This window comes from Euwallacea similis, chromosome 24 (genome assembly GCF_039881205.1).
Source record: "Euwallacea similis isolate ESF13 chromosome 24, ESF131.1, whole genome shotgun sequence".
Taxonomy (NCBI): domain Eukaryota; kingdom Metazoa; phylum Arthropoda; class Insecta; order Coleoptera; family Curculionidae; genus Euwallacea; species Euwallacea similis.
This window is the reverse complement of record NC_089632.1, coordinates 2,678,114-2,693,863: the sequence shown is the minus strand read 5'-3', so window position 1 is coordinate 2,693,863 and position 15,750 is coordinate 2,678,114. Positions and strand designations below refer to the sequence as shown.

The 15,750-nt window shown below is 38.1% G+C and overlaps 1 protein-coding gene across 5 annotated transcripts in view; it reads right to left on the bottom strand.

The window, feature by feature from the left end:
* Positions 1–15,750, bottom strand: part of E(bx) (nucleosome-remodeling factor subunit NURF301 E(bx)) — a 31,965-nt gene that overhangs the window by 6,506 nt on the left and 9,709 nt on the right. For 2 of the 5 annotated variants that reach the window (XM_066402093.1, XM_066402092.1), the window contains exons 3-10: positions 12,178–15,582; positions 10,900–11,165; positions 10,204–10,302; positions 8,418–8,735; positions 7,443–7,966; positions 7,063–7,326; positions 6,729–6,999; positions 6,173–6,390 (exon numbers count right to left, since the gene is read on the bottom strand). In XM_066402093.1, coding sequence (XP_066258190.1) covers positions 6,173–6,390; positions 6,729–6,999; positions 7,063–7,326; positions 7,443–7,966; positions 8,418–8,735; positions 10,204–10,302; positions 10,900–11,165; positions 12,178–15,582 — 5,365 coding nt within the window. The remainder of the gene's footprint in view (positions 1–6,172; positions 6,391–6,728; positions 7,000–7,062; positions 7,327–7,442; positions 7,967–8,417; positions 8,736–10,203; positions 10,303–10,899; positions 11,166–12,177; positions 15,583–15,750) is intronic. The other 3 variants (XM_066402095.1, XM_066402094.1, XM_066402096.1) reach the window with 3 other exon arrangements.

The window sequence follows — 15,750 nt, the reverse complement described above, 5'->3', positions numbered from 1 at the left end:
TATCTGATTTATGCCAAATGCCATTGTTCATGCCCATTTCCATTTGTATCGTTTGAATCTGAATTAACTACAGCTAGAAGGAAAATTATTAACGAACAAGTGGTGCAGTTAACTAACTTGGACTACGGCTCGAAATCGAAAATGTGCATTGTAACGTTATGGCACGAGAGTCCGTACAAAATTGAAAACGTTGCACGCCTCAGACGAGCAAATCGCGATGTCTGCCAGGTAGTCACAATTTTTTTAAAATCATAAATAAATAAGAAAAAAATAAGGGTAAGTAGAACATTTTTAAAGGTTATCTTGGTGATAGTGGATACATTCGAAGCTAGAATAAGCGTATTGTCGGAAAAACGTCAATTATATTGACTAACACATAATATTAAATAAACCGACTTAACTTACTTCTCTAACAACAGTTACGGGAGACCAGCAATCAATTCCAACTGAAAATGGTGTTTCAAAGAAGCTACAACCTCCTTACTTTACTTTGCTTTACGCTGTGTTCAAGATAATGACCTCCAGCATGGGGATCTCGTAAACGGTAATAGATACAGAGTTGGTTAAATGAGAGGAAAGATGAGCATACAAGAGAATAGTTTCACGGTGCAAACAGGTCCATATTTATGTTTTCGGTTTCTGAAATTCGCTGGATATGCTTACGTAGGACATACTGTATACCTGCCGTTAAAAGGGTAGATAGAAATCGACACTGGCATAAAACTTGAACCTCGAAAAACGATCAAAGCTTGCAAAAATTAATCAAACTCACAGTTCTCTTTAATGAAAAACCGTATGTATTATTATAAAACGTAAAAGGCGTTAAAATAGAATTGCTTTCAACTGATGTGTCATTCTCCTGCACCTAAAACATGGATTTCTGAAAAACACACTCTTTTATAAAATTCATTAATCCGAAAGAATCGAAGTGTCGTCAGCACGAGCCCTTGCGGCGCATGACGCATCTCTGACGACAAAATGGCGTAACAGGGGCACTAATAAATGGCAGCCTTATGGTTAAAAAAATTCCTCGCTTCTAGTCCAATTTACTTTCGCACGGCATTACATGATAGGGCTGACCGGTCACGTAATGTCTCACTGGTGGTCATATTTGTTCACATAGAAAATTAGTGTGGCCACTGTCGGATCTATTACATAATGCTAAGTCAACCGGGGACAAATCATATGGGAGTATGATTCATCATTTGAAAGCAACTTCCGTGGTTTTCTACAATAACATACACGATTTTCTATTCAAAATTTTTCCCATTTTTTCAGGTTTTTGTGTCTAATGGCAAAACCATTAATTCTCAAAAATCCTGTAAAAAACAGAATCAATTTGGTCAAGCCGAAGTAATTCCCTGGTCATTAGTAAACTGCAGCTAAAACTCTATCTTTCTATGAATTGAAATCACCATATAAGACCAGTTTTTTCACACAATCAATGTTTGGTGTAAAAAAATATTAAATTCGGTAATATCTCTGAAACGGTAAGAGATGAACGTAAGACCAATTAAGAAGTATCTTTTATTAAGTAAAGGCACAGAGACGTGCAATATTCTTTATTGCCAATGTGAACATTCCGTGACTGCTGCCTATATTAGCGTAATGGAAATGAATACATTTTCACATTGGAAATGAAATTTGAAGTTCCAATGTTTTTCATAAAGAAATTTTGCTAATACAGCGAACGACATAAGTCCGCTCGGCTCTCGTATTTGTATGTTTTAACATCCATTTGCACCACTCTTCCTTTAATTTAAACTAATTTGTGATTAAACTCTACCACCTGAAGGCTCATTTTCACGATGACAATACTTTCACGAAAGTATACTTATGAGGTCATCTCCACAATTGTATCATGAAAGTCTAATGGCTACACGTAAAACATTGTTATGACAGTTTTAATAACTAAACGAATATTAAGTTCAATACGAACTGCTGCTTTTAGTGAATTTGTTAAATTAAAATGCAGGATAAGTCAGAAATGAAAAAAACATGGGTGGGCAATAAATGTAAAGAAGACATGCGGCGGGTGCTTTCGAGAGACTAATAAGGGAACTTACGGTAGAAAGTCTAAGAAGTTGTACAAAAACTGTTTATAAAATAAAGACACTTAGTTCAGTTTAATGCAGGCTCATTAAAGGATTATGATAATAGGAGAACATCAATGAGCTTAAAAGTTCAATGCGGGAATAAAGATCCTAGGAAAAAACGTCGGGGGATATGAAAAATCTCCTAAATGCAGCTTTTTTACCATTATTTTTCCGCATAAAAAAAAAAGTTTCTACCCCAATACTAAACAAACAAATTACGTATTTCGGATGTTTTTCTTTGAATTACATATGATCAGAAGTGAAGTATAATTCAGATAAAAATCATTCATAAAACATTTTTATTCTATTATATGATGAACAACCGAACGGTCAGCTCTGTTCCGCTGAATACTTTCTCAATGTGTTGTTCCGACACCTCAAAATCTCCACATATCATCACATATCTTTTGCCAAGTTGTACAGAGTCATATATTATATACAAAGTGTTTAAAAAAGACGCGGCAAAATTTAAGGGGCTGATTTCTCAGACCATTTTATGAAAAAAAGTTCCTATAAACATAGTTTCGGAAATGTATTGTTTCCACGATACAGGGTCAATTTTTTTTTTAATAACGGTATTTGAAAAATAATTAAAATATCTTTTGACCAATTTTTTTGAAATTTAGTAACGGTGTTTGTAGTAATAAGGGGCTGATTTGGCCTTAATTAGATTAAAATTATTAAGTCCAGTGGCGTTTTTGTATGATAAATAAACATGCAATAAAATTGTGTTTATTTTTTATCCCGTAAACGAAGCAAAATACGACGAAAATTCAAGAGACAAAAAAGTTATATTTTTAGTTGCTTTATCTCAAAAAATATAGAAATTTAATTAAAGTCAGTGACGTACATTCTTTTATCAATTTAGTTAAGTCATAATAAAGTTAGTCAAATTTAGTTAAAGTTCCGCCTTGACGCCACTGAACTTAATAATTTTAATTCAGTTATCAGCCCCTTATTACTTCAAGAAACGTTACTAAATTTCAAAAAAATCGATCAAAAGATATTTGTATTATTTTTCATAAACCCTTATAAAAAAAAATAATAACACCCTGTATCTTGGAAACAATACATTTCCGGACCTATGTTTATAGGAACTTTTTTTCATAAAATAACCTGAAAAATCACGCCCTTAAATATTGCCACGTTTTTTTTAAACACCTTGTATTGACAAGTGAGTTCTCCGGCTTTTTTGTTTCCTTCTTTAACTAATAAAAACACACGAAAATTCGTACACAGAAAATATTTGCTTTTTTATGTATGGTATAATCATCCACAAATAACATTAAAATCGTATATCAAAACACCGAAGACATGTACAAATTGGTCCCCACATATTGGCCAAACTTCACCTACTTCTTTTTTTTTAGAAGAACGTGATTAATTAAATGAGGATTCAGCTAAGTTCTCCTCATGCGGAAAATGACAGATTTTGATATAGAAGTTGTCAGCTACACATACGAGTATTTTTCCAAATTGTCCGGCTCCCGACAATTTTCGAAATATCAGCTTAAAACTTTGACTGTATGATATCGTAATAAACATACTATATTTCAACAAACAATAACAACAAATCAATAGCAATATTTCTTAAACATATTTAAAGAAAATGTTCTTTGAGTTAAAATAAGAAAAAAATCCTATAAACGTATGTCTGGATTCGTTTCATTTCCAATTTTTTTTTACTTCAACACCCTGTATTTCCAACATGAAGCAATTCCAGACACGTGTTTATAGGAACGTTTTTCGTATTTTCACCCAAGGAAGTTCCCCTTGAAGTTGCGCCGTAGATCTAGGAGACATCATGTAGTGTCAAAAAGATCAAAAATTGAGGTAAATATTTCAACATTCAAGTTTACAGCGTCAGTACCCCAGTACACCGTCGTGGCAGTACTATAACGACTATCGTGCTAACTATATGGTGGTATGTTTTTGTGACAGTTGCCAGTGATGGCATCTATCACGAACACTATCATAGTAAAAACAAGCCTTAACATACATTTCAATCAAACATCTCTGTCTGCTGAGAGTAACCGAAATGTGTCACACTGACATTTTAATATGCGACAGCATTACTTTATATAGAGATTTACAAGGTTCAGGTCCACTTCAATTTAGGGAAAATTGGTGCAACTGGCCTTATTACTCATAAGAAATTATTTAATTGATATCATTTTATCTTTTATAGATATCAAAATATTTAAACTCATGCGTTAGCAATGCGAAATTTAATTCATAATGGAATAAGTGGTGAATATCTAGCTTTTTATCGTTAAGCTACCCTGCATAATTGGAAAAAGTAAGAAATTTTCGAGTGTGATCTAAGAATTTTTATTCACATGCAGTTGATTTTTAGAGGATTTTATGATTATTGAGCCAATGAATTCATTCTCCTGGTTCTAACGGTCACGGTAACTGAATGTTGTCTTACCTTATTAAAAAAACAACTTGTTCTTATACAAGACGGTAGTATCAATATGTATCTTTAACAAATGAAATATCTACTAAATTGTCATTAGTTATAATGCGACTCTTCAACGTACTTTAAAGCACTAAAAAGCTACTAACCTGCATCTGGTAAAACTGCAAAACATTTTTGTTTACACTTGTATCAGAAGTGGACACCAACTTTTCTACCTTAGATGAAACCCCCTACACATTCCTGCATTTCAGCATATGTCTCAAACTTCGAATAAAAGGTAAATGTAGTAAACTGGCTGTAAAATCTATTAAATAAGTTCTTTTAGCATGCCGAAAAATGACTGAGGCACGCTATAGAATAAAATCGCAGATCTAATGCTCCAAAATATAAACACACTTTTTGCTCCATGTTCAGTGGCGATCAAAATTTGTTTATTACCTTTTAATTTTTATCAAAGGCAACAGAAAAAGCACTACCGTAGTTTTGAAGCAGCATTTATTGAAATATTACCGTGTCCTTAAAATAATTAACACAATACAATTAGCAGATACAAACAATCAAATTAAATATTAGCAGGACGACGTCTTTGTCAAATAGCAATAACCACGATTATTAGTACAAACAAACATGTAGATGTTTATGATAAAAACACATTAAAATGAACATAAACTTGAGCGAACTAGGAACTAATAAAATGAACGAAATTTTCACCGGTCAAGTGCCAAATTATGAATCTGCTGGTAATTTTGAAAGGGGATAATTTCCTTGGAATCTAAGATAAGAATCAATATGGCCTTGACATGGCGCAAATATTTAACTTGATAAATGGGCCAAAATTGCCACAATTTGAGTCTAATTGATGATAAGTCAAAACCCAGCCAACTTTACTACGATAATTTCCAAAGAAATGATGAAATGTAGGCAAAATGATGATCAGTTTCCACGGAAACTGCCATCCAAAAGAAATTGTCAGTACCAGAAATTCTTGACTCCAATCGCCAATAAGTCCCGACAACTTTGCCCATTAGATATTTTCCACGAAAATTAGAAACAGCAGAACTGTTGAATGTTCTACCTTCATTTCATCCTTTAGATAGAAATTATACTGACGGTAAAACGATCTAGGGCGCGTTCCCAGTCGCTATCGAGCCTATGCAGAGTCTTGGCATACGCCCGACGTCGGGCCAGTCCACTATTCGACAAAGTAAATGGAAGAATACTGTGAACGACTCAACCTATTCGCCGAATACGCTCGATCTACCCCCGACAACGATTGTAAACACGCCCCTGGATTTTTCGGCATACTAAGGCCCGGTTGACGTATCCCAGTACTTAGCCGTTAAAACCTCCGTTTTAACTGCAGTTATCAATCAGTTATTAGTCCTTTAACCTCCTAATCCCTTAAGCCTGTATGACCAAAAACTTTAAGGGCCAATAGCTCAAAGTACTGGTAACCTTATCTATGTAAGAATGACAGAAAAACATTCCAATGCCTTCTCTAAATTTCACTCTTTCTACAACAATTATCAATCTAGTAAAAACCACCTCATTTGAATTTTTTCGGTTTTAAGGGAGTTCTAAATGGGTGTTAAGTGAACAACGATCTCGGCATGAGCTGAACAACGACTTTGGTTGTTTGAGGTGATTTGCATACCTGAACTGGGCTCTGCTTCACCGGACTGGTCGTGGTCAGCTGTTGCTTTATTGGCGATTGGGCCGTCAGTTGCTGCTTCAACGGACTCGGTTGGACCGGGGTCAGCGGCGGAGGGTTGGTGGACGTGGGTTCCGAGGATGGTTCCGTTGCAGCCGGTTGCACGGCGAGGTAAATCTTTGTCGGACCCAGCACTCCTTGTCTACCGGTGGAGGCTTGCGCTGCAACAAATTTTACTATCAGTTTTGATGTTAACTTGACACGTTGAATGTTACGTTGATTATACATAATCAACGCTTTATATATCTTTTTGTAACCTTCTTATTTTCACAGTACAGTAAAAAGCTTTTCCTCACATATGTCAATGGCCATTGCTGAACATTGGCCACTAACATATTCAACACCGGTACCTGCTACTTTAGCTTGCGAGTTGCAAAACTGTTTAACATCCACATACAGTAATGGACTACTTTTAGCACGCAAATGCCTGCGGTAAAGCTACTTTATAGCACGACTGTGTGAAAATGTATAAATGCAAAATCATAAAAATGGAACTGACCTTTAAGCAACTGTTGCTTGACCTGTTGCTGCACAGCCGCCAACTGCTGAGGGCTGAAATCCGACCCCTGCAAGCCCTGCAACACTATCCTCGGCCCCTGTTGCGTCTGAATTACTTGCGCCGTGACGCACTTTATGACCGTTCCAGGCGGTTGACCGGCCAAAAGGTGGTCCATTGTTACTTTGTCGATTTGATTGTCTGTCGATGGCTGAGCGGTTTTCTGTGGTGTTTGAGCCGGGGTGGTAGCAGTTTTCGTTATGATTTGAGTCGGCTGGAAAACAAATTTAAGATTACATAGAAAAAAATGAAGAATTAAAAGATAAAATAAATTTACCGATATCTGAGGCGAGGTGTTTTGATTTTCCGGGGGTGTCGCTGCTTTCGACGGCGTTGTGGGCACTGATGGAACGACTTGGCTGGCAGTGTGAAGGGTCTGGGTGATATTGCCTGGTGTCAGTTGGGCTATCACCTGGGCCTGATTAGTACCCGTCGGCCTGATCAGGACCTGTTGCCCATTAACGGTCGCTACTTGGACTTTTCCAGACGCTAATTGTTGGGCCAAATTCGGATTGTTCACTACTATTTGATTCGTTATCACCTGAAGAGTAAAAAAGCAATTACCTGTCTGAATTGAAGAAAATGTTTAGAGAAACAACTCAGAAAAGCGAATGTCAATAACGTTATGTCGTCTCTGACATACAAAAAATCACTCACTTGTTGTCCTCCTTGCGTGGAAATGACCTGATTTGCTCCTACTACCACTTGCTGCACCACCTGTTGATGGCCACTACCGGCCTGAGCAACTTTCTGCAAAACTTGCGCTCCCTGTGGCTTAATCAGGTGATTTTTCGCGTTGAGCACCGTTTGCCCGACTACTGCTTGCGACTGTGCTTGCACCTTCTGAGGCAAGGAGTTGATAGGTTTCAACTGCGTCAGTTTACCTGCTGGGGTAGAAGGAGTAACGGCAGGTTTAATGACTGGTTGCTGTTTCAGTGGTGTACTGGTCAAGGCAGGTTTAGGGGAGGCGACTGGAGTAGTAACTGCTGTGGTGACATTCACTTGAGTGCTGGTGAGCACCTGCAGTTTGCCGTCCGGAAATTGGACAAGCTGTTGGCCGGGCATTAGGCCCTTGACGGTGATTCGGCCATCTGGTGTGCGCATGATTTGAACGCGCTGCGGGTCTTTAGTCGGTGTGGAAATTGGTGCAGTCGCGTTGACCGTCGTTGGAGCTGAGGATACTGCATTAGGTAATCCAATGTAAGAAAATCGTGACATCAAGTTGGAGGAGAAAATGTGTGTTCAATGTGGGAAAATAGACCGTGCTATAGGATAGGAAGTATACTTAATATTCCAACACCTCAAGGAGAACCAATAAGAAATGAAAACGAGGGGGATTTTATCGATCATAATTTCTCAAAATACGAGCCCACACCCCCTATATAAGTTTTTCTCTATTTATAGTTTAAGCAAATCCAAGCGATCGCTCGACAAAACTTCAAAAGTATTCCGCTTGTCGGAAAAAGCGAACCCTGTCCAGTGTACAGTTATGATTTTGACCATCCACTGACTGCATGAACAACGTGTGCATTTGTTTAGTTGGAAACCCGCCTGGGGTTACTTTTACTATACTTTCATATAATACATTCATAAACTAAAATCTATAAATTTTAACTTGAAATTCTTATATACCTTGAGCTTGCTGCTGCACTAATTGTGGCTTCGGCTGAGTCACCACCTGATGCAGTGTTTGACCACTGGTCGTTTGTAACTTAATCAGGCTCTGTTGTTGCGAGGTTTGCAGGGGGCTTTTTGTCACAAAGTTACTGGTCGGAGTCCCAGCGACCACGCGTGTCGTTCCGTCCGGTCCTTTGGTCATCAAAATACGTCTACCCGCTAACTTACTGCTGCTGGTCAGCAACGAAGTCAAAGTATTCTTTCCGCTAACCACAGACTGCGTTGGAACCACCAAATTCTTCACAAGCTTCATGGTACCATCGGCGGAAGACACTTGAAAAAAAGCAAATCAATGAACTTGAAAAAAAAGGTAATGGCTTATTCGGGCACCCACACCAGTGCACTATTATGGCCGACTTTTCACTGTCCTTGCTTTATTACGATGTAAGGTAATGTTAGGCAGACACAGATAGCATTCGCTGTCCTTAGTGCACTTTTTGGAATCCCCGAATTCGCCATTATTGTGTCGAGTCTCTCGTGGATTAATAAATGTTTTGATAGGTTTTGGTATGGCTAAAAAGGTTGTGAGATTGATTGTAGGTTTGTCTAAAGCCTGGTCTACATGAGTAACTTAATATCATCAGTCTTGCATGATCATACCAGATACAACAAAATGATGCATGTAGACAGAAAACGTGATGTTTTGCATAAAGTAAATTTGGTCTGACTAACTTGTGAAAGAGGGCCTAAAGCTGCGTGTGCAAACAAGATGGCACACAAGTTGGCTGAAAAAAACTAAAATATGAATAGTGTAGACGCACAATTTGTATCAGTCTTGTTATCCGAACGTAATACGGGAGGATAATATGTATACCTTTTCCCTATTTGAGGTATACGTCGCAGTTTTCATAGAATTTTGTATAGTATTGAGTTTTGAGGGTCATGATAAGATGGAAGTTGCCTATAAATTGTTTGGCACTAAAGGCAATTTAAAGAGGAATATTTGGGCTTTTCAACGCGGCCCTTCCGAAGTTAGTCGGATAAGGGCGCCAAGCAGTGGCGTTCCGAAGTTGAAATTTGTCATTTTAAAAAAATGCACTTTCCTAAAAATCCCTCGGTGGCCACGGCATCTCAAGCGTACTACAATTTGGTCTAGAAGTAAACGTAGGGGATGTTGAATGATGGATGAAAAAAACAAAGTTTCGATTTGTATAGTACAAGGTGCATATGGGGAAGTAAGAGTTCCCTTCCTACGAAATGCAAGAGATCCACTCGGTGGCATCTTGAAGTTGTTTAGCGGTATTTAACAGTTGTACAAGGGTAAAGGTAAAGGTAAGAGTAAAAAAGGTTTTTCTCATAAACAAATTTATACGTCTCCGTTTGATTTCTAATTCTCGAATAAATTTGTTTTTATCACGCCTGCCATGCAACCTTCACGGTTAGTTGGTAGTTTTATGAGATCATGCAAAACTAAAACGTTAAGAATAAACCAGGCTTAAAGAAATGCGAGACTTGGACATAGATCAAACACTCGAATATTTAAATTCAAGTGAGACAATTCTGTATCCCAATGACGCCAAAAATGATAATAACTTCATATTAGACATTGAGGCCGATATATCTAAGGTGACATTACAATTACCAAGATTGCTTAAAATCGACAGCTGAATAACTGCAGTTTAAACCAAAGATATGCACGAAAACAAGAACAGAAACAAAATTACATGCAATGCCTGAGCGGAAAAATTAAAATTAAATAGACATTCAACCATATACAAAGTAGACTAACAATCAATCCTACCTTTAGGTTGAATCGGTTTTAAGGAAGAATTTGTACTAGTCGTAGTACACGGCTTTTCCAAACTAGTAGCAGATGTACTAGATGTGGAAGTAGCGGTGGCTTTTAAAAAGAAATATACGTTACACAAATTCTTTGATAACACTCCAAAAAAGACTCCCTATGATACATTACAGAGTGAGTCTAAAATAATTTGAAAATCTTCAAGATGCGATTCTGTTACTATTAACGCTCATACTACCATGCAACTGAATATGTTTGAAAAAAAAAAAGATAATTCTTAGTCTTTTCCAAAATCATTTTTGTTTATTGTCGAGTCCTAAAACGTCGCCACTATAAAAAGACTTTGTTTAGCAGTAGGCATATCCCAGGACCTCGTTACAAGTTTCTTGTTATGCAATATAATCCCTAACCAACTTAGTGATTAATTTAAGAGTAATACAAAAAGCAATTAAAGAAAACTTTTTTAAACCACATTATACGAAAACTGAAAAATAAATTTTGTTTCTTTTGAAGAAATTGAGTGATATGCTAATAAAACTCAAACATCTTGGTAACGATACTACCAAGGTCAGTAAGTGTTATTTAGTAGAACTTTCCTTTAAAATAATGCCAACGATCATTTCCTGAAGATTGTAAAAATTTTTTGAATCACCCTATATAAAAGAAACAAACTAGCAAATGCCCAACTTGACTTACAAATAGCTGTAGTCGGAGTTCCAATTTCAACTGGGTTCTTCACGTTGAGATTCTTTACTTCCAACGCTCTTTTCTGCTGATGGGCAGCACGTTGCATGCGCAATTGCTGCTCCATTTTCTCCTTTATTTCCTCAGGAGTGGCTTTATTAGTGACCGCCACTTTGCTCGGTTCTAAAGCTTCCACGGGCGCCTGTATAGAGGGTCGCGGAGGCGGCAGATTGCCGGTCCGGCTCCTAGTTACAACTTGCTGATTAGCCTTTTCGATCCTGTTTGAACACACACAAGGCAAGGGGTTAATAAGGATGGTAAAAGCATGGGGTAAAACAAATAAATAATGATGTTTACAAAAAACATGAATGCAGCCAAACGGAATTGAAAATCTTTGAATTCACTCCAATATATCAAATGCCTTTAGTTTAGTTAGTAATTTCAGGTTTTAATAATTGCTAACACGTTTCAGAGCTTCTAACATGTCAGTACATTAATATGACAACTGTTGACACTACTTTCGAATCTACTACACTGCAATGCGGCCATAAACCTTAATATTTGAGAACTCCAAAGGCAGAACGTTTATCATGTCCTTTCACGTCTGTCCATGTTTCGTCCATGACCGTCCATGATAATTGTTAAGGTGTTGTCTCTTTTTAGTCTGTCTAAGTTGGTTTGGACATTTTTTAGACACAATAACCATACACACGTCTAATAAACATACATATAGCAATTTTGTCTGACAATTTTTAAATTTAGTATATTGATGCACTATTTAAATTGTATGTGTCAGCTCACTTCGAGCTCTTGTCACGTCATCGTCATCTCTCGTGAATCATCTATTACTATGGAATAGGACGTACGAAACAGCTAGATTCACATTTGCGGAATTCGGAAACAATCAAGGACTGCAGGTTTCCCATTCCAGAGTAATTTCCGACACACTTGTAGAAATACGACACGCATATGGAGTGATTAGTTATAACGGGTGATCATTAAAAAAAGTCTTGAGTAGGCATTGAAATATCAAGCATATTTTGGGCAAATCCATTTGTTACCTATTGCCATTGTCAGCTGTTTGATGGTAAATAGTAAATGCCCGTAAATCATCGACAAAGTTGTGCTTTTATAGAGGAGTATTTTACCTATGTAACATCCAGAAAATTCTCGTTCCTTAATTAGGTCTTTAACCCGTTCATGCCTCAATTCATGCATTAATCCCTTCAATTCGTTTATGGCCTCATATCCCCCATCGTTAATAAATACACAACAATACAAACAACTTACTTCTCTCCATACTGCTTGATCTCCCACAACTCCAACTTGTCCTCATCCACCCATTCCTCCGTCACCTGTGGATCCATGCACTGCGGCGACTCGGGCCTCTTCCTCTTCCTCAATCCGCTCCGAATCGACGTCACCTCCCTCACAGTTTTGGGCAATTCTAAAGGAATAACCACCTTTCGCCTCAAATACTGTGTCTTCTCCATGAACTGCCCAACATGGCGATGTTTCAATAACTCCAACGAGAGAATCTCGGTCTCCGTGGTGATTTGGTGCTTGCCCTCGGTGTTGGGTGGTTTAGTGTGCATGTCGTCCCACCGCAAAGTTGCCCACAATATCCTCAATTGCATAGCTGTAGCTGCTAGTGATTTTAAATTAACTGTGCGATATACCCAGCAGGTTTTAAAGAGGGGTCTAGCACAAGGGTATGGCCATACTGAGTTGTTTTGTTTGGCTAAAATGTTGTATCCGCACATTTGCATTCTTCCAGCGTTTCGGGCCAGTTTTCTAGCATCGTGTTTAGGGAGGACTAAGAGAGAAAGAACTCCTTTCCGGGCTTGGAAAGTGGAGCAGGCAGGATATCTAACAACCTGGCGCTTCTTACGTCTTAAATCTAGCTGATTGGGCAACCTTTTAAGAAATATTTTCCCTTCCGTGGAAGATGTTGAATAAACCCTTTCACTGCCATCTTCAGCGTGCTCGGTTTTAACCACTTTCTCTTCACGTTTAACTCCGACTTTATAGCCGCAAAACCGCCGATTTTGCTGAGCAGTATAAGTGGCAGTTTTTGTCGTTTTTATGCTTCGTCCTGCTCCATTTGCCGATTGCATTGTAACGGAATTAGAGCTAGTCTGGACGGCACTGATTGTTTTAATCCTGCCATCAGTTGATTTCGTTGTAGTCAGTGAAGTAGTGGTCACTGTTACTATTTGAGTAATGTCTGATTTTGAGCCCAAAATCATTTCTTTGATAGCTTCTGGTGTCATACCCTTGATATCTAAGTCGCCTTCGTCTTCTAATTTTGGCTTCTTTTTAATCAGAGAAGAGGTGCAGGTCACATCAATATCCATTGGCTCGTCTTTGAGATCCGAATCACCTTCTTCCATTGCTTCTAATTTTGGCTCATTTTTAACTTCTTCTTTACATTCATATTTTACATCCTCCTCGATTTTTTTCTCAGATTCTTTGACGGGGATATAGACATTTTGCTTGGACTCATCTTCTGCACTCTCAGCAGTTAAAACAGCATTAACCAAATCCTTACAAATGTTAGCATTACTGTTCCTCCTCTCTTCTTCAATTTCTTTATTAGTCGTAGCTCCGTGTGGTCCTTTCAAAGTTTGCTCCAATATAGAAGGTTTTTTTACAGAAGTTGTTGGTTGGCTATTCTTTACATTGATTTTAAGAGGACTGTTGGATGCTATGTTAGCTTTTCTTAGTAAAGTTAAGAGATCTTTTCGGATTTTTACTCTTTGCATGCATAGTGGAGAATAGCAAGTGTTTTCCAGCTGGTGACTACTTGCAGAGTTACACCCGCGGGAGTAGCACTGGAAATCTTTGGCTACCTTAGATATAGCTGCATATTGTGTTCTTAGACTGTTTATACTTTTGGCAATGTTGTTAATGATTTCTCGATTCACTACAGGAGTACCGGCTGGCATTTTTCCAGAAAGCATGTTATTCAATTGCTTTTCGATTCCTTCGCTTTGAACTTCGCTTTCCGCTTCAACCTCGATGTGTTCTTCCTCCTTTGGTTGCTGCTGCTCACCGGCTTTGCTCTGAGCGATCTTCCTCTCTTCCAAAATTTTCAACTGCAATCTTCTGGCAAGTAACTCGTCCAGGACACTTTTTTTAGCCACTTTTGGGTATAGCAAACGACCAGGTGTGGTCAAAGCTTTCGAGACATCAATTTCTTCAAACTCATTTATTATCGGGACAATTTCGATATTTTTCAAAACTTCCGGAAAGGTTTCTTCAATTTTTTTGTCCGCCTCACTGACTTCCTTCTGCTGTTCTTCGCTTAATGGATTCTCACGGTTCTTCAGCTTATTCATCAAGTACTTGTACATATTAGGGCTCAAAGACACGATTTTCTTTTGCCCAGATTTATCCTTAATCTGGAGCATAAATCTTTGAGGGTCTCCAGCAAGACCTAATTTCTTAGAATCTATATGTTTAAAATTTCTAGGTATTCTAATCCACAACCACCCCCACCTTCCGTGAATTCTGTACTCTTCCCCTTTCTGCTTCCATAACTGATGTTTGAACCCCATAGTATATTTCACATAGTTACTGGCGCATAACAGGCGATTTCTTTCTTCTTCTTCTTCCCGTTCCTTTTTCTCTCGTTTTTCAATCTTCTTCCGGTCTTCCCTTTCCTGAGCGGTAATCCTGATCAATTTGGTGTGTCCCAATTGATCGTGCCAAACATTGGCGAAACAAATAGGCTTAATACAGGCCTGCAGCACTATCAAAGCTTTAGCGAAGTCTCTCGGAGCCTGGCAATTGCCCACTGCATTCAACCAATGCTTGCGGACCAAGTGCCAATTGGGATGCATATATGGGGATTGAATAACCTGTTCTAGTTGTAAAATGCTGTGTCTCAAAGTATTTACCATAAGTACTCTTGAACCATTAGTGCCACCAATCCACTTGAATTCTGAGGCTGGGGTGAGAGAGAATTTGTGCGATAAATGACGCTTCTTATCCCTTTCCTCATTCCTTTGGGGTTTGTTAAGGGCGATTATGTTGGTCGTAAATTGGTTGACGTAACTTTTGAACGTGTTTTCCATTCCTAGTTTATAAAGGTATGTACCGTTGGCCATTTGATTTGATTTTAATCGCGTGAGCCGAGAGTCGTCCTTATCCTCATTGGATTTTCGTTTAAAATCGTCCAAATTGTAATTCCTCGGTAATAAGGAACCAGTTTTTGATCTCGTAATTATATCTTTGTTTTTCTCATCCTCATCTTCTACATTTTCTTTTTCTGATGAAGATTTATTAGTAGGGGATTGTTCAAGGGATTTATCCCCAGGAACATCCGTGGTGGTGGCTACAGTTTCGCTGTGTACCACAGATGGAACATCTGCTGTTTCTTCATGCATTTTCGCTACCATATCTTCAGCATCCTGACGCTCCTTCTCCTTCTTTTCTTCGAGCAACTTCTCTTCCCGCTCTTTGATAGCTTTCAAGATAGCCGCATGTTCGGCATCAAAATACGTCTTTTTGTTCGCTTTCAGTTGATTGGTCAATTTTTCGGTGAGTTCCATTTGTCTGATAATCTCCTCTTTGTATTCCTCAAAGTCTCGGCATAACTGACTCTCCATATCGTCTTTACTGAACACTTTGAATAATTCTTCCAATTGTAGTTTTGTGGAATAGTACCACACTTCTCCCTCCTGGTTTTCACTGTATAATGAAAGAGAAAAATATCTATTTATTTCTAATTAGTAAATATGTATTTTCTATACATGAAAAGCGATTAATATCCACCCAGAGTCTGAATCTCAAGCATCAAAGGTAATACATGATTTTAACCTTTACATATAGGAACTTAACCATTAGGTGTACTACTAC